General features: G+C 42.3%; 1 protein-coding gene across 2 annotated transcripts in view; it reads right to left on the reverse strand.

The window, feature by feature from the left end:
* Positions 1-22: 22 nt before the first annotated feature.
* trmt10b (tRNA methyltransferase 10B) overlaps positions 23-23,632 on the reverse strand; it is a 32,985-nt gene continuing 9,375 nt past the window's right edge. For both annotated transcript variants that reach the window (XM_042069314.1, XM_042069315.1), the window contains exons 7-8: positions 3,559-3,682; positions 23-653 (exon numbers count right to left, since the gene is read on the reverse strand). In XM_042069314.1, coding sequence (XP_041925248.1) covers positions 511-653; positions 3,559-3,682 — 267 coding nt within the window. In that variant the 3' untranslated portion in view covers positions 23-510. The remainder of the gene's footprint in view (positions 654-3,558; positions 3,683-23,632) is intronic.

Genomic DNA, 23,632 nt, shown 5'->3' on the forward strand with positions numbered 1-23,632 from the left:
CGTTTTATCTCAGCCACAGTACTCGTTCATATTTCAACTTTTATTTAAGTATAGTATATCCAAATGAAAAGGTAAAGCAGAAAAAAAATCATGATAAACAAACAATAACAACAATAAAATAATACAATTAACAGATAAAACATTCAGCTTGTGGGTGGGTGAGTGTACACATCATCTTCATCATCTCCATCTTTGCCTTCTATACCAGTTGTAGATCCTTCAGATGTCTTGTAGGACATTGTCTCCAGTAGGTCACCGTGACACCACAGGCAACATTCCCCCTTTACATCCCTGTCACAAGAGGCTGGGAAGATGTATGGTCTTTTGGGCCCCCACTGTCAAATTCAAGGCAGTGTCACCTGGGAGGCACTAGGGTTTGGATGTAGGTGCCTTGAAGTGGACGGTGGCAACGCTGCCTTGAAGTCGACAGTGGGGGCCCAAAAGAGCATCAATCAGATGGGAATATGAGGGTCTGATGGCAGAATGGGAGGGCTGGCATGATCAAGGGGGCTACGACACGCAGATGGGCTTGACCTCAGCAGCAGCTGCAGTGGTCTCCGTCGCCAGCATGTAGCCCTTCCCAGCAGGAACCCCTACAGGAAGTGCCTTCTCCCAGCTCCCCGTTTCACGGTACACCAAGAGGATCTCAAACACTGTGGTGACAGAGAGAGAGAGAGAGAGAGAGAGAGAGAGAGATAGAGAGAGAGAGAGAAAAAGAGAGGGAGATAGAGAGAGAAAGAGAAAGAGAGAGATCAAAAAAGGTCAATCAAATTTTGGAAAGACCTCAAATACAGCCCAGACTATGTGTGTGTGTGTAACCTAAATCAGTGGCACATTTCCCTGAAGAACAAAAAAAAAAAGAGTTCTGTAATCCTTGCACACACACGAATTAATCATGAATCACACTTGAGCCCTGTCGTTAGATGATTTCTGCACTCAGAACTGAGAACTTTCGTTCCAAAAAGCTTAAAAACATTCAAAAGCCAGGTTTTCTAATTGTGTATTTCAGGTAATTAAAATTGCAGTTGTGTTGTTTTGATTAAGTGAAGATAAATCAAATAACAATACGTAATTACAGCTCTACTGAAATTACTTGGAAAACAAAATGTAAACAAATATTTATGAAAATTCATTAAAATGGTGGATATAGCGTTTTGGAATCTTCATTTACTTCCACCTTCAACCTTACTTTGCTCAGCTCAGAGTGTGTGTGTGTGTGTGTGTATGTAATCAGTGGCACATTTCCCTGAAGAACAAAAAAGACAGTTCTTCAGAAGTCTGTAATCCTGTGCGTGCACGCACACACGCACACAAATCTGGTTCCTTTAGTTTACCTGTATGTATGTATTTATGTGTGTTCTGATTTCTTATATCATTCATCATGTGTGTAGTGTACACACTTATATTGCCAAAGCAAACACACAAGCCCAAGATTGTTTTACATAAGGAGGGAACAAAGGATAACAGACTATGCAGAAGTGGAGAATGAGAAATGGAAAAGCAATGACCGTTGTGGTGCAACTGGCTACAGTGCACGTACCATATTCAGGTCGACGTGCGCGGACCCGGGTTTGAGTCCAGGCCTGGGTAATCCCTGACCCCCCCCCCCCCCCCCCCCCCGCTTACATAAATGAACCTTTTTTTTTTGTGATTTCAACTTGACAGCGAGGACCTCAAATATTCAAGTTAAATCATGAAATGCTAACTACCAACTAATCTAAGAACTAAGTATTGTAAGTAAGGAGGACTTAAAGGAGAATTCCGGTGTGATATTGACCTAAAGTGTATTGAAACATGATACCGAGTGTGAACGTATGTCTCATAGCCCATCTCGACTTGTCCCCTGCACTCCAAAATCTGGCGCTAGTTAGCCGATGCTACCAACAACTTTTTCAGTAGTGGTGCTTCGGCATCGGGCTAGCCATGCAAATAAATCACTGTTTTACACCCATTTACGAGGCTCAATGTATCTCCACACTTCATTGGTAGACTTCCTAGGGCCCTGACATTTAAAACGAGACATTGAGAACTTTGAAAAAGCACTGGTAGTTTACTTACAAGACGATTTATACAGACAGTATCTTCACGAAGTTTAACGTTTGCAGCCATCTTGAATTTAGTCACGATAAGTCGAGCAACGAGTAAGAATGAACAGGTATGATAAGGGATCAGATTCCAAAAATAATTCAGTGGAAATGCATGGATTCCAGTTTCTTCCAGTAGCAGCAACTGGAATCCATGCATTTCCACTGAATTATTTTTGGAATCTGATCCCTTATCATAGCTGTTCATTCTTACTCGTTGCTCGACTTATCGTGACTAAATTCAAGATGGCTGCAAACGCTAAACTTCGTGAAGATACTGTCTGTATAAATCGTCTTGTAAGTAAACTACCAGTGCTTTTTCAAAGTTCTCAATGTCTCGTTTTAAATGTTAGGGCCCTCGGAAGTCTACCAATGAAGTGTGGAGATACATTGAGCCTCGTAAATGGGTGTAAAACAGTGATTTATTTGCATGGCTAGCCCGATGCCGAAGCACCACTATTGAAAAAGATGTTGGTAGCATCGGCTAACTAGCGCCAGATTTTGGAGTGCAGGGGACAAGCCGAGATGGGCTATGAGACATACGTTCACACTCGGTATCATGTTTCGATACACTTTAGGTCAATATCACACCGGAATTCTCCTTTAAGTTGCTTAGTTTCTAAGGGCCGACCACTGACAGGGGGCCCCAGAGAGCCCCCTCTGCCTGCCCGATACTACATATTATTGGGGGGGCCCAGAATTACTGTCAGTCATAGGGCCAAAGAAGAAATATGTCTACTCTCTAAAATGTCCATATATTTCAATAATGGTCTTCCCCTCAACGGTGATCTTGACAATACTCTGAAAATCCCTTACACAGTCATTTTGCTCATCAGTTGTTCTATGTCATACACATAAAAAAGCCACAATAAAGAGTAATGAGAAAAAAAAATAAACATTATAAACAAGAAAGTAACACTTACCCATAATCCCTAACTGCTGCAGTTACAGTAGGACCATAACTTACAAGTTCAGCCCACATGTTATTGAGTTCACTTTCAAACCAAACACTGTAAAACACTGTCAAGTTTAAAACCAAAACACTTGAAACACTGTCAAGTTGAAAATGAGCTCTCCGTACTGACATCTGCAGCTGAGGCCTCATTAGTGCAGTAGGTACTGTGTCAGTCTCATCATCTGAAGGTTGTTAGTTCAACCCTTACATGGGGCACAAAGCTTTTTTTTTTTTATCAACTATAGTGATAAACTATGGTCATCATGGTTACCCAAAAAAACATAGTAAAACCATGGTTAATCCATGGTTCATTTTCATAAGGGCCACTCACTTCCTTGTAACTTTCTCCACTGACCTGTCAAACTAAAAGCATAAAAGCCCCCCAAAGAAAAGAGTAGTCATGAAGAGATTAAAGTAAAAGCCCTTGTTTAGGGGTTTGAGAATGCTGTGTTCCTTGTATTTTTTGCTTATACACAATACCTTACTTTAGCACTCTAAAGTAGGGACATAATTGGTTACCTTGATTAATGGCCAAGATCTTGGAGTGGAAGTTCTTGGCGTTGGGTCGGCGTACCATATGCTCCTCGATGGGTAGCCGTGCTGTATGCACCCCAGCTTCCAGAGCACGGGAGTATGTCATCTTCTGCATAGGAGTGTGACATAAACTGTAACATCAACAAAAACTGACTAAGTCGCATCAGTCAAAAAAAGTGTGTTTTAGGCATAGTGCAAGCCCTAATCTCTAACTGTGCCGAACTTGTGCATTTACATAACCATATTTAATACATTTTCCCAGTGGTGACACCCCCGAACCCCCTTTAACTTTAACAGTACGAAAAAATGTCCGACCTGTCGCAAGTTCACCAAGCTCTCGATCTCATTCCACTAGCCTAGAGCGCCCTCTCGTGGCTGTAGACGGTAATGTTTCATGTAGAGTTCATGTCAATTCATACTGACTAACATTTTAAAACATGTATAATTTCCGCGAAAATAAATCACACTTCAATTTGTCTCCATATTTTACTCCATCCCCCACTCTTGAAACTTTTGTGTATGCTTGTTTGGCATGCCTGAGTGTGTGTGTGCGGCTGCACAGAAAGTAGCTTACTGGTGCTGAAAAGGTGAATAGACATAGAAGTCGCAGGACCAGCCAAACTATGAAAAAAGTGTGACTTATAGTCTGGAAAATACGGCAGCTATAATTATTGATACTGAACTATTCATTGTACTAGTATGTCTTCTTCCATGGAAGTCCCCCTTTCTTCTTGACATGACTGGCATTTCAATTACTGTATACTTCACACATTGCTAGCTTTCTGCTAAAGTTACACATAAACAGTTTGAAGAAAGATTAATTTCTCTCAGGGTTCACATGAAATATCCAAACAAAAACTAAAATCACCAGTATTGCAGCCTTGCAGTAAAACAAACGTTAGTGAACTGGGATTACACAGAATGACCTCACTCAGCAACACCAGGCCATGACGGTGGTGATAATGGTGTTGACAGTTAACTTTCTCCCCCAGGTCTGAGCTAAACTTGGGGCAAGTTGAGACAAATCAGGTTTCTATGTGAGATCTGACTTTGACAATCTCCCTCAGTTTTAATCACAGAGAAATTACTTTCATGTCGTTTTAAAGCACCTTTCCACTCAGATTACAACACAAAAGCTGAAGTTACACTCTCTGGTTCTGTCCTGAGTTGACGATCTATGAAGTTGAGTTTTTTTTTAAAACCAGGCACCTATTTACATATCATACTTCATGGGAGGCTTTGTCATGACACACCAGAGGGGTATTTCACAAAACCTAGATTGGTTATCCTGGACAAATGTAGCCTTGACTTGGTTTCACAAAAGAGATGGCACACCAAGTGTTATTAATCTATTTGGTATTGTTTTTAGTATGAAAAGACTTACCTAGGACTCTCTCGAAAGATCATTTTGACTTAATTTAAAAAGAGTTTGACTGATTTTAAAGAGTCTTATCAATTACTTATTATTTACTTAACGCACTGGCAGAAAAATTTGCTTTTTATTAGGACAAATTTGCTTAATGCATTGGCAGAAAAATGTGCTTGTTTTCAGGATGAGAAGTCTTAAAATAAGACAAACTTTTCTTGATATGAGAAAGCGCCAGGTACGTCTCTTTATACTGGAAAACAATACAAACTATTTTTTTTTATATCTTGATATAAAATTAATATTCTTGGTTAGATTTTATTAGATAAGCAGTTTTTTGCAGTGCACATAAGTTACCATGGGGATTTATTCTCTGCACCTAGCTTGGTCCCGACCAGGCTAACAGCCAGGCTTAGTTAATTCTAATGTGAATTATGTTGTCTTATTGGTTCAGCCAGCTGTCATTGGAGACCTTCTCAAAGTAAATGGTAACACTAAAGCAAGAGGCTACACTAAGATTCTGGAGGAAAAGATCAGGCAGTGTGCCGAGAGACCTGCCCCAATAGGCCTCATTGGACCAATAAACCATACAATGATCCAAAACATAGTCAAACAAAGCAAGAAATGAATAACAGAAAACAAAACTAGATGTACCGCATAGCGGTACAAAATATGACCGCCGCTCAGTCCTGTACATCCGTTCCGCGAAAATAAATCACACTTCAATTTGTCTCCATATTTTACTCCATCCCCCAAACTTTTGTGTATGCTTGTTTGGCATGCCTGAGTGTGTGTGTGCGGCTGCACAGAAAGTAGCTTACTGGTGCTGAAAAGGTGAATAGATTGTAGAATAGCCAAAGAAGATGTAGCATTGTTATAAAACCTTTAAAATCTCTAAACAATCATAAGTAGGGCAGTTCATCACAGTTCATCCATTGCAACTGGATTGATGAAAGGTCACTTACACCTGTAGGCTACATTGTATTTGGGAAAAGCAAAAGGTGTCAGCATAATGTTATTTATTTATTTATTTATTTATTTATAAACAAAAACATCTCTGTCAGTTCCATGCCGTTTTCAACAGCTATCAAAAACAAAAGGTCATTTTTGGATGGATGGATTTTTTGTGAATTTTTCTTCTACATAAGATTTTAGTCATCTTTAGTTCATGTAATACTTTATTGTTAATGCACAAATTAAGTAACAGTAGTCTGAAACGAAATGCTGTTTTACATCTAACCAGTGGTGCAAATAACTGACATGTCCAAATGGGCCTTGATGAAATGCGTCGCTAGACTGTTCATACACATTTTAACGGGCCCAAGTTGAAGAGCTGTTGTCCGTTATTGTTTGTGCAAATATAGGCTGACTCATGTTCCCTTGCATTGTGTAACTGAGGTCCATGGCTAGTCTGGCTTTCACCAGACCAAGCTCAATCTTTTAAGAAATTAAAAAATAAATAGCGGGCAGATCAGGCTGGATTCACCCAGCCTAGTCCATAGGCACCCGATATTGTTTAATTTTCCGATTGAGATATCCACGCTCTGGCTATTCTAAATGCAAAAATGCATCAGGGAGTTATGACAAAACTGTAACTAACAAACTAGATCCTAATAGAAAGCTGTTAGCTTCCCTAAGCTACAGGTAGGCTTATAAGGTAGGCCTATTTACAACATAAATTGTCAATAGGCTATGCTGGCGACACAAATAAAATCTCCTTTGGAAACCAATGGCTTACGCCTTACAGTATCAAGCGGACTTAAACTGCCATATCGTGGCAAAAAGTTGTAATAAAATTCACGCAGCTCCATGAGTCAAGGAAAGTAGGCCACTTCTAAATGGGACCCACTACACAGTAGCTTAAGGTGTGTTGCTAAAGCAGGCATAATGAAATGAAGGTGTCATTGGATACTTCACACACACATGCTTTTTAATTTCACAGACTACCAAGCTGGAATCAAAGCACATCGATTCCCCTCTCACACCCTGCACGCACTTAAAACAAAATAAACAGGCGTCTCAGTCTCACGCATGTATAGGCAAAACTGTATCAGACCGGTGTAACGTTGGTAAATCTTCCATTGCACAGAATGATTTTTGTAGCATGTGCAACAAATGACAGTCGAAAGATACAATTACAGTGCTGCTATCAATTTGCTTGGTATAACCGCATTTATAGTTTTCTACAAATGCAATCAATCAAATTGGCCACCATCACTCAACCAACGCTAACGGTAACATTACCTAGGTCCTTATTGATATTATAAGATTAACGTACCTGCAGTAAAAACCATGATAAACATCGTCAGATTTATTTCGGCTTCAAGAAGAAATGGAAATTACATTTCATGTGAACATCATCCTATCCTTATTAGACGTTCTCTGCGGTAAACTACACTCCTTGTATGAAGCGTCCATTGTTTTTCCAACCCACTTTTAACTTCCAACAAAATTATGTCTCACTGCAACGACGCGCCATCTAGTGGACAAACGACTACTTATCGCCAATACTGGAAATGCAGCCATGATGATGATGATGAATGTTTATTTTGGCTTTCTTTTAATCCTACTGAATTTGTAAATATATATCGGCCGTTCTAATACCGATAGTATGTGGGCGCCTGTGTGTGTGTGTGCACCGCCATCTACAGGCCAATGAGTGTACAGTCACTAAATGTACACATAACCTAATTTTGTGTGTAGAAAATGCAGAATAATATTGCATTTTCATTTTTTACCGGGGGGGGGGGGGGGGGGGTGCAAATCACAAATGAGTGATTATGGGCCAGATTGATGTGGGCCCTTGAGACCAACATACCATAAAATATTCTTAATCCTTAGTGCCACAGTTCAGGTAGTTATTTAGGAAAAACTGCTTTTTTTGCGGTTCGGGGGGCCCAGCACGGGGTGGAGTGGCCCCCGGGGACGAAATGAAAATTTTCCGTAAAAGTCTAGTGGGGCTACATACCCACCAAATTTCATGTGCCCCGGTGGTTCGGTGTCCCGGGTATCGTTGACCAAAAATTCAGGAAGTAGATGACGGGGGGGGACTTTGACAATCCCTATATGACCGCTTCGCTAGCGGCGGTCATAATAATAGAGTGGCCCAGCCAGAGTTCAGACCTCAATCTGTCAAAAAAGTGAGCTCAAGGCCTGAGTGATGGCAAATAATTGTTTCTGCCTCAAAACCCGGATTGCTGTTAAAAAGGAGCAATCTAGAATCATTGTGGAGACATGGAGAGGCTTGGTAGGTATTATAAGAACCATTTTGAGAGCTTTGATGGCAAATAAAGACGTTTCCATTGATTATTTAAAAAGGGTATGAATAATTCTGTACATGCCATTGCTCAAAAAATGTTAAAAAAGATGAAAACACTTCATTTTTTGGTTCCATGTTTCTCCCACATTGTCTTGTAACCTTTTGGCATATGACAGTGTCATGTTTAGTCAGAACAAACATATTGGTCAAGAGAAAATCAATATTAAAATCAATATTTGTCAGGGGTATGAATAATTTTGTTCTAAACTGTACATCTACAGCGGCACAAAATACCTGCTGCTTCCAAAAAGGAACCTCAGTTTCTAGGGTTGAAACTAAATCAGAACGGAAAACTGGACCTCAAAGCAGCCGGATTCAGAGTGCGCTTCGACTGGCTGGATTAAATTAACTCTGCCACCGCACAGAACTATAACTGTCCTGGCTGGGACCCGACGGATCAATAGTCGCTCTCAATGAGAATTTAATAACAGATCCACTCTTGCAATCATCAATAAAGACAACACACCCCACCAGCTCCAGATTAAAAATGTGAGAGCCTGGGGGGCTCTGTGGTGCAACTGGCTCCGATCCGGTTAGTTTCCTGTTCCCACCCCATCTCTCTTTCTCCCACTCGCTTCCTGGCCTAAGGCCAAAAAACATTAAGAAAAAAAAAAAAGAGAGAAAAAAAGTGGGCCTCAACCTGCAACACTAGCCAGCCACTCGGGGTCTCACTTCCCATGGAAAACATTATTTTCTTGCACTGCCTTTCAGATCCAAACAAAGCAATTTAAATGTCAAAACACATACCTGGGGACTTCCGGCGGTGCATGGTGAGATAGGCAGCAAGGGTGAAGAGCTCTGACCTCGCTTGAAAATAACTTTTAAATTCACCATTCATTGTGCAACAAAACTCAAATGTTATTAAGGGAGAAAAGAGTGTATGTACCATAATTACAAACGTATAATGAGCAAGTCTTCAAAATCAAAACCAAATCCTGCTCCACCGACTACACGGAATACAATTGCCAACAAGCTAGCTGCAATGGCGTCTCCTGCTAACCGCTTCTCCCAAGAAGAAGGAATCTCGATGTCCCAACTGGTGCAAGAATTGTCTAAACAACGTGCCAGCATAAAAGAGGACATCTCCAGCCTCATCCAGGAATCTGTCGGACCTTTGCATGCCTCTGTTGACGCTTTACGAGACATGGTAGATGGTTTTCAAACGCGCCTGACCGCTGCAGAAACTTTAGCAGGTGATAATTTCGAGAAAGTCACCGCAGCGGAGCTAGCCATCCAGTCCCTGCGAAAGCAAAATGCAGCCCTTCTCGATCGCATTGAAGACCTTGAAAACCGTTCACGTCGGTCCAATTTCAGAATCGTAAATGTACCAGAGGGCAGTGAAGGTGACGGAGATACTGTGACATTTATGTCCGAAATGCTGAAGGAGCTCACAGGCGACAAAGTATTCGACTCAGCCCCAGTCTTGGACAGAGCGCATCGAGTAGGGAATACACTGGCAACAACTGGGCAAAATCCACGGACATTTCTGATATGCTTTCACCGCTTTCAAGATAAGGAACGTCTCCTACGCTTTGCCAGACAGAACACCTTGCAATACAAGGATGCCACTGTATGGATTTACCCCGACTTCAGCAACGGCTTATCTCAGAGGAGGGCGGAATTCAACAGCATCAAACATGCACTCTACCTGAAAGGGATAAAGTTCCGACTCCGGTTTCCAGCCACGCTGCGCGTATTCTTCGAAGGAAAAACCCTGGACTTTGGCACGCCAGAGATGGCAAAGGCCTTCTACGACCGTCGGGTGATGGCGCCAGGTACCTTAGAATAACAGTGGCCAGTCTCTGAATTGTAGCCTATGCAGGGTCTCAGTAGGCCTACACCAGCCTACTTGAACTTTTACTTAAACTTATCACATCTAGGGCTACCTATTAGACTACTTATGGATTTCTTTGCGCAGAGCCATCATTTGCTGTTAAAATTACGCGTGTGCCTGCTTACTACAGCGACTATAACTTGTTGGTTCGGTTTTACCCAGCTCTAGTGGCTGCAGCCAGCAGCTAAAGTAGCCAGGCAGCTACCGCGCTACATTCTGGGGGCATGTTCGTGAGCCCCCATGTTCATGCCCCCCAGAGTGTAGCGCTGCAGCTGCCTGGCTACCTAGTCAGAAAAACTAACATGGAAGTAGGGCATTTCAAGAGAGAAAGAGCACTATATGACAGCAGAACAATTATAATGACCATGACTGTAAGTATATATACTTTTTTGATCCCGTGAGGGAAATTTGGTCTCTGCATTTAACCCAATCGATGAATTAGTGAAACACAAACAGCACACAGTGAACACACAGTGAGGTGAAGCACACACTAATCCCGGTGCAGTGAGCTGCCTGCTACAACGGCGGCGCTCGGGGAGCAGTGAGGGGTTAGGTGCCTTGCTCAAGGGCACTTCAGCCGCGGCCCACTGGTTGGGGCTCGAACCGGCAACCCTCCGGTTACAAGTCCAGAGTGCTAACCAGTGGGCTACGGCTGCCCCAACGAGGTTTCATTTCAACAAATCCGGCCCACTACCTAATATGAGTTTGGCACTTTTAACTTCCAACAAAATTATGTCTCACTGCAACGACGCGCCATCTAGTGGACAAACGACTACTTATCGCCAATACTGGAAATGCAGCCATGATGATGATGATGAATGTTTATTTTGGCTTTCTTTTAATCCTACTGAATTTGTAAATATATATCGGCCGTTCTAATACCGATAGTATGTGGGCGCCTGTGTGTGTGTGTGCACCGCCATCTACAGGCCAATGAGTGTACAGTCACTAAATGTACACATAACCTAATTTTGTGTGTAGAAAATGCAGAATAATATTGCATTTTCATTTTTTACCGGGGGGTGCAAATCACAAATGAGTGATTATGGGCCAGATTGATGTGGGCCCTTGAGACCAACATACCATAAAATATTCTTAATCCTTAGTGCCACAGTTCAGGTAGTTATTTAGGAAAAACTGCTTTTTTTGCGGTTCGGGGGGCCCAGCACGGGGTGGAGTGGCCCCCGGGGACGAAATGAAAATTTTCCGTAAAAGTCTAGTGGGGCTACATACCCACCAAATTTCATGTGCCCCGGTGGTTCGGTGTCCCGGGTATCGTTGACCAAAAATTCAGGAAGTAGATGACGGGGGGGGACTTTGACAATCCCTATATGACCGCTTCGCTAGCGGCGGTCATAATAATAGAGTGGCCCAGCCAGAGTTCAGACCTCAATCTGTCAAAAAAGTGAGCTCAAGGCCTGAGTGATGGCAAATAATTGTTTCTGCCTCAAAACCCGGATTGCTGTTAAAAAGGAGCAATCTAGAATCATTGTGGAGACATGGAGAGGCTTGGTAGGTATTATAAGAACCATTTTGAGAGCTTTGATGGCAAATAAAGACGTTTCCATTGATTATTTAAAAAGGGTATGAATAATTCTGTACATGCCATTGCTCAAAAAATGTTAAAAAAGATGAAAACACTTCATTTTTTGGTTCCATGTTTCTCCCACATTGTCTTGTAACCTTTTGGCATATGACAGTGTCATGTTTAGTCAGAACAAACATATTGGTCAAGAGAAAATCAATATTAAAATCAATATTTGTCAGGGGTATGAATAATTTTGTTCTAAACTGTACATCTACAGCGGCACAAAATACCTGCTGCTTCCAAAAAGGAACCTCAGTTTCTAGGGTTGAAACTAAATCAGAACGGAAAACTGGACCTCAAAGCAGCCGGATTCAGAGTGCGCTTCGACTGGCTGGATTAAATTAACTCTGCCACCGCACAGAACTATAACTGTCCTGGCTGGGACCCGACGGATCAATAGTCGCTCTCAATGAGAATTTAATAACAGATCCACTCTTGCAATCATCAATAAAGACAACACACCCCACCAGCTCCAGATTAAAAATGTGAGAGCCTGGGGGGCTCTGTGGTGCAACTGGCTCCGATCCGGTTAGTTTCCTGTTCCCACCCCATCTCTCTTTCTCCCACTCGCTTCCTGGCCTAAGGCCAAAAAACATTAAGAAAAAAAAAAAAAGAGAGAAAAAAAGTGGGCCTCAACCTGCAACACTAGCCAGCCACTCGGGGTCTCACTTCCCATGGAAAACATTATTTTCTTGCACTGCCTTTCAGATCCAAACAAAGCAATTTAAATGTCAAAACACATACCTGGGGACTTCCGGCGGTGCATGGTGAGATAGGCAGCAAGGGTGAAGAGCTCTGACCTCGCTTGAAAATAACTTTTAAATTCACCATTCATTGTGCAACAAAACTCAAATGTTATTAAGGGAGAAAAGAGTGTATGTACCATAATTACAAACGTATAATGAGCAAGTCTTCAAAATCAAAACCAAATCCTGCTCCACCGACTACACGGAATACAATTGCCAACAAGCTAGCTGCAATGGCGTCTCCTGCTAACCGCTTCTCCCAAGAAGAAGGAATCTCGATGTCCCAACTGGTGCAAGAATTGTCTAAACAACGTGCCAGCATAAAAGAGGACATCTCCAGCCTCATCCAGGAATCTGTCGGACCTTTGCATGCCTCTGTTGACGCTTTACGAGACATGGTAGATGGTTTTCAAACGCGCCTGACCGCTGCAGAAACTTTAGCAGGTGATAATTTCGAGAAAGTCACCGCAGCGGAGCTAGCCATCCAGTCCCTGCGAAAGCAAAATGCAGCCCTTCTCGATCGCATTGAAGACCTTGAAAACCGTTCACGTCGGTCCAATTTCAGAATCGTAAATGTACCAGAGGGCAGTGAAGGTGACGGAGATACTGTGACATTTATGTCCGAAATGCTGAAGGAGCTCACAGGCGACAAAGTATTCGACTCAGCCCCAGTCTTGGACAGAGCGCATCGAGTAGGGAATACACTGGCAACAACTGGGCAAAATCCACGGACATTTCTGATATGCTTTCACCGCTTTCAAGATAAGGAACGTCTCCTACGCTTTGCCAGACAGAACACCTTGCAATACAAGGATGCCACTGTATGGATTTACCCCGACTTCAGCAACGGCTTATCTCAGAGGAGGGCGGAATTCAACAGCATCAAACATGCATTCTACCTGAAAGGGATAAAGTTCCGACTCCGGTTTCCAGCCACGCTGCGCGTATTCTTCGAAGGAAAAACCCTGGACTTTGGCACGCCAGAGATGGCAAAGGCCTTCTACGACCGTCGGGTGATGGCGCCAGGTACCTTAGAATAACAGTGGCCAGTCTCTGAATTGTAGCCTATGCAGGGTCTCAGTAGGCCTACACCAGCCTACTTGAACTTTTACTTAAACTTATCACATCTAGGGCTACCTATTAGACTACTTATGGATTTCTTTGCGCAGAGCCATCATTTGCTGTTAAAATTACGCGTGTGCCTGCTTACTACAGCGACTATAACTTGTTGGTTCGGTTTTACCCAGCTCTAGTGGCTGCAGCCAGCAGCTAAAGTAGCCAGGCAGCTACCGCGCTACATTCTGGGGGCATGTTCGTGAGCCCCCATGTTCATGCCCCCCAGAGTGTAGCGCTGCAGCTGCCTGGCTACCTAGTCAGAAAAACTAACATGGAAGTAGGGCATTTCAAGAGAGAAAGAGCACTATATGACAGCAGAACAATTATAATGACCATGACTGTAAGTATATATACTTTTTTGATCCCGTGAGGGAAATTTGGTCTCTGCATTTAACCCAATCGATGAATTAGTGAAACACAAACAGCACACAGTGAACACACAGTGAGGTGAAGCACACACTAATCCCGGTGCAGTGAGCTGCCTGCTACAACGGCGGCGCTCGGGGAGCAGTGAGGGGTTAGGTGCCTTGCTCAAGGGCACTTCAGCCGCGGCCCACTGGTTGGGGCTCGAACCGGCAACCCTCCGGTTACAAGTCCAGAGTGCTAACCAGTGGGCTACGGCTGCCCCAACGAGGTTTCATTTCAACAAATCCGGCCCACTACCTAATATGAGTTTGGCACTTTTAACTTCCAACAAAATTATGTCTCACTGCAACGACGCGCCATCTAGTGGACAAACGACTACTTATCGCCAATACTGGAAATGCAGCCATGATGATGATGATGAATGTTTATTTTGGCTTTCTTTTAATCCTACTGAATTTGTAAATATATATCGGCCGTTCTAATACCGATAGTATGTGGGCGCCTGTGTGTGTGTGTGCACCGCCATCTACAGGCCAATGAGTGTACAGTCACTAAATGTACACATAACCTAATTTTGTGTGTAGAAAATGCAGAATAATATTGCATTTTCATTTTTTACCGGGGGGTGCAAATCACAAATGAGTGATTATGGGCCAGATTGATGTGGGCCCTTGAGACCAACATACCATAAAATATTCTTAATCCTTAGTGCCACAGTTCAGGTAGTTATTTAGGAAAAACTGCTTTTTTTGCGGTTCGGGGGGCCCAGCACGGGGTGGAGTGGCCCCCGGGGACGAAATGAAAATTTTCCGTAAAAGTCTAGTGGGGCTACATACCCACCAAATTTCATGTGCCCCGGTGGTTCGGTGTCCCGGGTATCGTTGACCAAAAATTCAGGAAGTAGATGACGGGGGGGGGACTTTGACAATCCCTATATGACCGCTTCGCTAGCGGCGGTCATAATAATAGAGTGGCCCAGCCAGAGTTCAGACCTCAATCTGTCAAAAAAGTGAGCTCAAGGCCTGAGTGATGGCAAATAATTGTTTCTGCCTCAAAACCCGGATTGCTGTTAAAAAGGAGCAATCTAGAATCATTGTGGAGACATGGAGAGGCTTGGTAGGTATTATAAGAACCATTTTGAGAGCTTTGATGGCAAATAAAGACGTTTCCATTGATTATTTAAAAAGGGTATGAATAATTCTGTACATGCCATTGCTCAAAAAATGTTAAAAAAGATGAAAACACTTCATTTTTTGGTTCCATGTTTCTCCCACATTGTCTTGTAACCTTTTGGCATATGACAGTGTCATGTTTAGTCAGAACAAACATATTGGTCAAGAGAAAATCAATATTAAAATCAATATTCGTCAGGGGTATGAATAATTTTGTTCTAAACTGTACATCTACAGCGGCACAAAATACCTGCTGCTTCCAAAAAGGAACCTCAGTTTCTAGGGTTGAAACTAAATCAGAACGGAAAACTGGACCTCAAAGCAGCCGGATTCAGAGTGCGCTTCGACTGGCTGGATTAAATTAACTCTGCCACCGCACAGAACTATAACTGTCCTGGCTGGGACCCGACGGATCAATAGTCGCTCTCAATGAGAATTTAATAACAGATCCACTCTTGCAATCATCAATAAAGACAACACACCCCACCAGCTCCAGATTAAAAATGTGAGAGCCTGGGGGGCTCTGTGGTGCAACTGGCTCCGATCCGGTTAGTTTCCTGTTCCCACCCCATCTCTCTTTCTCCCACTCGCTTCCTGGCCTAAGGCCAAAAAACATTAAGAAAAAGAAAAAGAGAGAAAAAAAGTGGGCCTCAACCTGCAACACTAGCCAGCCACTCGGGGTCTCACTTCCCATGGAAAACATTATTTTCTTGCACTGCCTTTCAGATCCAAACAAAGCAATTTAAATGTCAAAACACATACCTGGGGACTTCCGGCGGTGCATGGTGAGATAGGCAGCAAGGGTGAAGAGCTCTGACCTCGCTTGAAAATAACTTTTAAATTCACCATTCATTGTGCAACAAAACTCAAATGTTATTAAGGGAGAAAAGAGTGTATGTACCATAATTACAAACGTATAATGAGCAAGTCTTCAAAATCAAAACCAAATCCTGCTCCACCGACTACACGGAATACAATTGCCAACAAGCTAGCTGCAATGGCGTCTCCTGCTAACCGCTTCTCCCAAGAAGAAGGAATCTCGATGTCCCAACTGGTGCAAGAATTGTCTAAACAACGTGCCAGCATAAAAGAGGACATCTCCAGCCTCATCCAGGAATCTGTCGGACCTTTGCATGCCTCTGTTGACGCTTTACGAGACATGGTAGATGGTTTTCAAACGCGCCTGACCGCTGCAGAAACTTTAGCAGGTGATAATTTCGAGAAAGTCACCGCAGCGGAGCTAGCCATCCAGTCCCTGCGAAAGCAAAATGCAGCCCTTCTCGATCGCATTGAAGACCTTGAAAACCGTTCACGTCGGTCCAATTTCAGAATCGTAAATGTACCAGAGGGCAGTGAAGGTGACGGAGATACTGTGACATTTATGTCCGAAATGCTGAAGGAGCTCACAGGCGACAAAGTATTCGACTCAGCCCCAGTCTTGGACAGAGCGCATCGAGTAGGGAATACACTGGCAACAACTGGGCAAAATCCACGGACATTTCTGATATGCTTTCACCGCTTTCAAGATAAGGAACGTCTCCTACGCTTTGCCAGACAGAACACCTTGCAATACAAGGATGCCACTGTATGGATTTACCCCGACTTCAGCAACGGCTTATCTCAGAGGAGGGCGGAATTCAACAGCATCAAACATGCACTCTACCTGAAAGGGATAAAGTTCCGACTCCGGTTTCCAGCCACGCTGCGCGTATTCTTCGAAGGAAAAACCCTGGACTTTGGCACGCCAGAGATGGCAAAGGCCTTCTACGACCGTCGGGTGATGGCGCCAGGTACCTTAGAATAACAGTGGCCAGTCTCTGAATTGTAGCCTATGCAGGGTCTCAGTAGGCCTACACCAGCCTACTTGAACTTTTACTTAAACTTATCACATCTAGGGCTACCTATTAGACTACTTATGGATTTCTTTGCGCAGAGCCATCATTTGCTGTTAAAATTACGCGTGTGCCTGCTTACTACAGCGACTATAACTTGTTAGCCTACATAATGACTAACGGTTTGTAATAATGCGCCTAACCGGATTGTTTGCAAACGGTGTTTTTTCTTTTTTTTATTCACTTCTTTTTTTTCTTTTCATTTCCCTTTTCGTCAGGATATTGGTGAACTTGACTTTTGTTAATCATGGACACTCTTTATCTCCACTCCAATACGTTTCAATGACATCTAAAGGGTCATTGCTCTCTTCACGGAATGGTTTAGAATGTATCGGAAGACTCGTGTATTATTAGGAGGGAGCCTGCAGTCTGTCACTGTTCAGATGACAGACATAGGTAATGTGTGTTGTTTGTTTAGGATAAGGAGGGTGCTTTTAGGGACCTGGGGGGATTTTTGTTATACTGAAGGGGGGTTACACACTGCCAAAGTCACCAGTACGATTTTCAAGCTGGAATGTTAAGGGGCTCAATGGACCAATTAAAAGGGCACGTGTTTTTTCTCATTTAAAAAAGCTAAAGGTGGACATAGTGTTTATACAAGAGACCCACCTCACAACTGCAGATCAGATTAGGCTCAAGAAGAATTGGGTTGGGCAAAGTTTTCACGCCAGCTACAACACTAAATCTCGAGGGGTATCAATATTAATTCATAAAAAAATTGTATTCACTCCATCCAAAATAATCTCTGATCCTCAAGGCCGATATATAATGGTATCAGGCTCTCTCTTTTACACTCCTACTGTTCTTGTAAATGTATACGCCCCTAACTGGGATAACAGCAGCTTTATTTCTAAACTAATATCCCTCATACCAGATCTGGACACACACAGGCTAATCCTAGCTGGCGATTTAAACACTGTAATTGACCCTACTATGGACCGTTCATGTCCCAAAACTCTTACTCGATCTAAAATGTCCCAAGCCCTTTCTGATTTTATATGTAAGATTGGTTGTGTGGACCCATGGAGGTTTTTGTACCCACTGAAGAAGGATTTTTCCTTCTATTCTCACGTGCATCATACATACAGTAGGATAGACTATTTTTTTATTGACAAGACACTTCTTCCCGCAGTTGAAAAAGCAGAGTACATGGCCATTGTTGAGTCAGACCACGCGCCTGTAATCCTTGATCTTACATTTTCACAAAATCTTGCACTGCATAATACCTGGAGATTGAATACTGCCCTACTAGCTGATGATAATTTTTGTAAACGCATTTCAGGGGCAATAGACGAATTCATATCATTCAACAGAACAGATTCAATTTCCCCATCCATTCTATGGGACACACTAAAGGTGGTTATAAGAGGTGAGATAATTTCATACACGCAATAAGGAAAGGAAAAAGAAGGAGCAAGAACTTATTTCAGCCATTAAAAAAAATAGACCACCAATACGCTGCATCCCCAACACCGGAATTAAACAAAATTAGAATTGAACTGAAAACTCAATATGACTTGTTATCATTGGAAAGAACTGAAAAACACCTGCTATGGTCCAAAGGACATTACTACGAGCATGGTGATAAAGCTGGCCGTCTTTTGGCCTATCAATTAAAATGTAGAGCCGCCTCACGTCTGATCCCACAAATTCGCAAATCTTCGCAAGTCTTATCTGTTGACCCAAAGGAAATAAATGCCACCTTTAAAGAATATTACTCAGACTTGTATACATCCACATTCCCACGCGACACCTCACTCATGAATGAGTTTTTAGATAGCCTTGACTTTCCCTCTCTAGAAGACGCTGCCAGAGATGATTTAGACAGACCTTTACAATTGCAGGAAATCATTGATGCCGTTAAGGGCATGCAGAGCAGTAAAACTCCAGGGCCTGATGGCTATCCTGTTGAATTTTATAAAAAATTTAGTAAACAACTTGTTCCAATTCTATTAGAAATGTTTAATCATTCATTAACACAAAAAAATCTTCCACAGAGTCTTACTGAAGCCTCCATTTCACTCATTCTAAAACCAGGTAAAGACCCACTTGAGTGTGGTTCCTATCGACCCATCTCTCTTTTAAATACAGATGTTAAGATATTAGCTAAACTCCTTGCCCTAAGGTTAGACAAAGTCATATCTCCTATTATCTCAATGGACCAAACTGGTTTTATGAGAAACCGACACTCTTTTATAAATATCAGGAAACTGCTTAATGTCGTCCACTCCCCAGCGTCCAGGGAGGTGCCAGAGGTGGTTGTCTCCCTGGACGCAGAGAAGGCGTTTGACAGGACAGAAATGCCTTACTTATTTGCAGTATTAGAAAGGTTTGGCTTTGGTACTACATTTACCTCTTGGATCCGACTGTTATATACCTCCCCCCAAAGCATCAGTGGTGACGAAGAGTGGCTTCTCAATTCTTTCCTTTGTCAAGGGGCACATGACAAGGTTGCCCCCTAAGCCCTCTGTTGTTTGCGCTGGCCATAAAGCCCTTGTCCATCAAGCTAAGGTCTTCTACTGATATACATGGCATCCATAGGCTAGGAACTGAGCACAAGTTTTCTCTCTATGCAGACGACCTGTTGTTGTACATTTCAGATCCAGTCAGGGGTGTTCCTTCTATTTTGAATACTTTAAAAGAGTTTGGTGTGTTCTCCGGGTACAAATTAAACTTAAGCAAAAGTGAATGTTTTCCTGTAAACACTTTGGCACTTCAACTTTCAGACAGTGAACTTCCTTTCCATACATCAAAATCAGGCTTTAGATATCTTGGTATAAATATCACCCGTTCTTTCTCAGACCTTTACAACAAAAACTTCACCCCTCTTGTCAATAATTTAGAATCTGATATTAAAAGATGGTCTACACTCCAGTTGTCACTTGCAGGTAGAGTGAACTGCATAAAAATGAATGTGCTGCCTAGACTCTTATATTTGTTTCAGTGTCTCCCGATTTTCCTTCCTAAATCATTTTTTCAATCATTGAACAGGTTACTCTCTTCATTTCTATGGGACAGTAAAAACCCCAGAATTCGCAGGGAACTTTTAGAAAGACCCAGAGATCTAGGTGGGCTAGCACTTCCAAACCTGAAATATTTTTATTGGGCATGTAACATACAAAAGGTTATATGCTGGTTTCAGACCCCAACCACAGACTGGTGTCAAGTCGAGGCAAATTCTTGTCTATCCACATCACTGTCTGCTTTGATAACAGCTAAACTACCATTGTCACCCTCACAGTTCACGTCCAGTCCTGTAGTAATCTCAACTCTCAAAATATGGGCACAGTTTAGAAAACATTTTAAACTCACAGAGTTCTCCCTGTATAGCCCAATCTGTAAAAATCACCTCTTTCCAGCAGCTCTATTAGACCATACATTTAGTGAATGGCAAAGAAAAGGTTTGTCTAAATGTTGTGATTTCTACACAGATGGTGTTTTTGGTAGCCTTGCTGAAATAAGTGATAAATTTCAACTGCAACGGTCAGATAATTTTAGATACCTCCAGGTTAGACACTTCATTCGGACACTAAGCCCAACTTTCCCTCACTTGCCTGTGGATTCGGGGCTAGAGAAAGTCCTGAAGGTTAATATGCAACACAAAGGTCAAATCTCATCCATCTATCATTTAATTTCTTCCCTTCAGGGTGTAACACTAGATAAACTCTGTAATGACTGGGTAGAAGACTGGGGACAGAAATTTCAGATACTGTCTGGCAGAGGTGGAATAAGTACTAAAATATTGTACTCAAGTAAAAGTACCAATACTTTGATGAAATATTACTCAAGTACAAGTTAAATTACCCATCTGAAAATGTACTCAAGTAAAAGTAAAAAGTAGTTAATTTAAAATGTACTTTAAGTAAAAGTTACTTAGTTACTTTTTTTTTGGGGGGGGGGGCGGTTTTACCCAGCTCTAGTGGCTGCAGCCAGCAGCTAAAGTAGCCAGGCAGCTACCGCGCTACATTCTGGGGGCATGTTCGTGAGCCCCCATGTTCATGCCCCCCAGAGTGTAGCGCTGCAGCTGCCTGGCTACCTAGTCAGAAAAACTAACATGGAAGTAGGGCATTTCAAGAGAGAAAGAGCACTATATGACAGCAGAACAATTATAATGACCATGACTGTAAGTATATATACTTTTTTGATCCCGTGAGGGAAATTTGGTCTCTGCATTTAACCCAATCGATGAATTAGTGAAACACAAACAGCACACAGTGAACACACAGTGAGGTGAAGCACACACTAATCCCGGTGCAGTGAGCTGCCTGCTACAACGGCGGCGCTCGGGGAGCAGTGAGGGGTTAGGTGCCTTGCTCAAGGGCACTTCAGCCGCGGCCCACTGGTCGGGGCTCGAACCGGCAACCCTCCGGTTACAAGTCCAGAGTGCTAACCAGTGGGCTACGGCTGCCCCAACGAGGTTTCATTTCAACAAATCCGGCCCACTACCTAATATGAGTTTGACAAGGCCAAAGGTCACGCTCACTCTCCCTTGCTAAAGCGCAAAATGGTTTGGTCCGCCTGCACAACGATTGATAAGGTATCTCATTTTGTTTACGTAGTTGAGCATAGCTAGTAGTGGACAGCTAATTGTTGTGCTGCTGGTACAATGTCTTTCTCCAAGAAAACCAAGTTGGATTACCAAAAAACAAAGGCAAAAACGAGAAAAAGAGAGATGAAAATGAGGGGAAACAGATGCTAATAAACTTCTTTCCAAAGAAAGATGAGCACACACGTTAAAACACGAAATCCCATGGTGTTAAACTGCGCAATTTCCCCCCTTCCTTTCGGTTGTCGTTAGTCTTAACTTTTTTTTTTTACTCAGTAACGCATGGGATTTGTGATGTAGCGAAGAACAATACTTCACTCAAAACGTAATCAAGTAAAAATAAAAGTACTAATTTGAAAAACTATTTAAAAAATACAAAATACACAAAAAAACTACTCAATACAGTGAAATGAGTAAATGTATTTAGTTACTTTCCACCTCTGCTGTCTGGGAATATGCTCAAAATAAAGTCAATGGCACATCCTCTTGTGCACGTTTGAGCTTAATACAATTTAAAGTTTTGCACAGGACATATTACACCAAACTGAAATTATCCAAAATATATCCAGACATTGAAGATAGGTGTGAGCGCTGTAATTCGCCTGCAGCTGGCATGACCCACACATTTTGGTCCTGCCCGAAACTAATAGATTTTTGGTCAGGCGTTTGCGAAACTTTGAACGATGCTTTTGGTACTAATATACAGCCCACTGCAGAACTTGCCATTTTTGGAGTAGTGGATCCTGAACTCCCAGTGACAACCACTCAGGAGAATGCTTTCGCTTTTGGCTCCCTGTTGGCTAGAAGAAGGTTAGTTCTAAAGTGGAAATCTCCTCACCCACCAAAAGCATCCACTTGGCTCAGTGATTTAATGTTCTTCCTAAAATTAGAAAAAATAAAATATTTCACCAGGGGGTCAATAAAGGCATTTCATAAACTGTGGGATCCACTGATTTCATACTTTGAAACCCTCACCACTCTCCCTTAGGATCACATATTACGGCCCGGCATACATGCATTTTCTTTTTTTGTTTCTCTCTTTTAAAAATGCATGTATTTATGTACATATTTGTCTGTATAGTTGTTAATATATGCACTGTGTGTGTACATGGGTATATGCATGTTGTGCTCAGACATACTATCTGGAAACGAGACGTGCTATGTTTTGTTTTCTATTTTTTATGTATTTTTATGCATACATTACTTTTCTTTCATTTCATATTAAGGCAGTGTGTATGGGTGGGTGGGGTGGGATTGGGTTCCTTATTTGGAAAAAACAAAAACAAAAAAGAAGGATGTGTCACAATGTACACCCTGTATTACGAAACTTACGAAAACACATACCTGAAGGACAAAAAAAGACAGTTCTTAGGAAATCTGTAATCCTTGAAAGAATGAAAATAGCACAATGCATTCTGTGTTTGATTAGACCTGTAACATACTTCCATCAATGTTTGGATCTGTAATTCTTCCCCAGAAATTTGTAATCCTTGTATCCTTGTGCAACCCTATACACCCCTCCTACTACTACCACCACACACACACACACACACACATGTGCGTGTAACTCAAATCCCTGGCACATTTCCCTGAACAAAAAAGATAGTTCTTCAGAAGTCTGTAATCCTTGTGCACACACATTCACACACATTTACTGTCAATGGGGTCGTTATGTGCCAGGCAGTTTGGTTATCATTTTGTAGCTGGGTGATTGCTTTTGGCTTTGTTCATTATACAGCGGGACAGTGTGTGTGTGTGTGTGTGTGTGTATCTGTCTGTTATTCGCATATCTCTCTAACCGATGGTCCGATTTATTTCAAACTTGACAGATGTCTTGCTACGGGCACGAGTAAGTGCAGTGTCAAGTTTGACGTTGTTTGGATAAGTAATGCAAATAGGGATGCACAATGATATCGGCCTGACATCGGTATTTGCAGATAAAAGCTTCATAACTTAATTATTGGCATCGGCTGATATGGACATTTCTGCCGATGTGCCTGGCCGATAAGGTGACCAGAGGGGTATTTCACAAAAGCAGAATTAAGATATCCAAGATAAGTGATAAAGCGAGGTTTGACATAGTGTTGTGTGGTCATCCTAGCTAAACTCGTTTC

Source organism: Alosa sapidissima, chromosome 18 (assembly GCF_018492685.1).
Source record: "Alosa sapidissima isolate fAloSap1 chromosome 18, fAloSap1.pri, whole genome shotgun sequence".
NCBI classification, from domain to species: Eukaryota; Metazoa; Chordata; class Actinopteri; order Clupeiformes; family Clupeidae; genus Alosa; species Alosa sapidissima.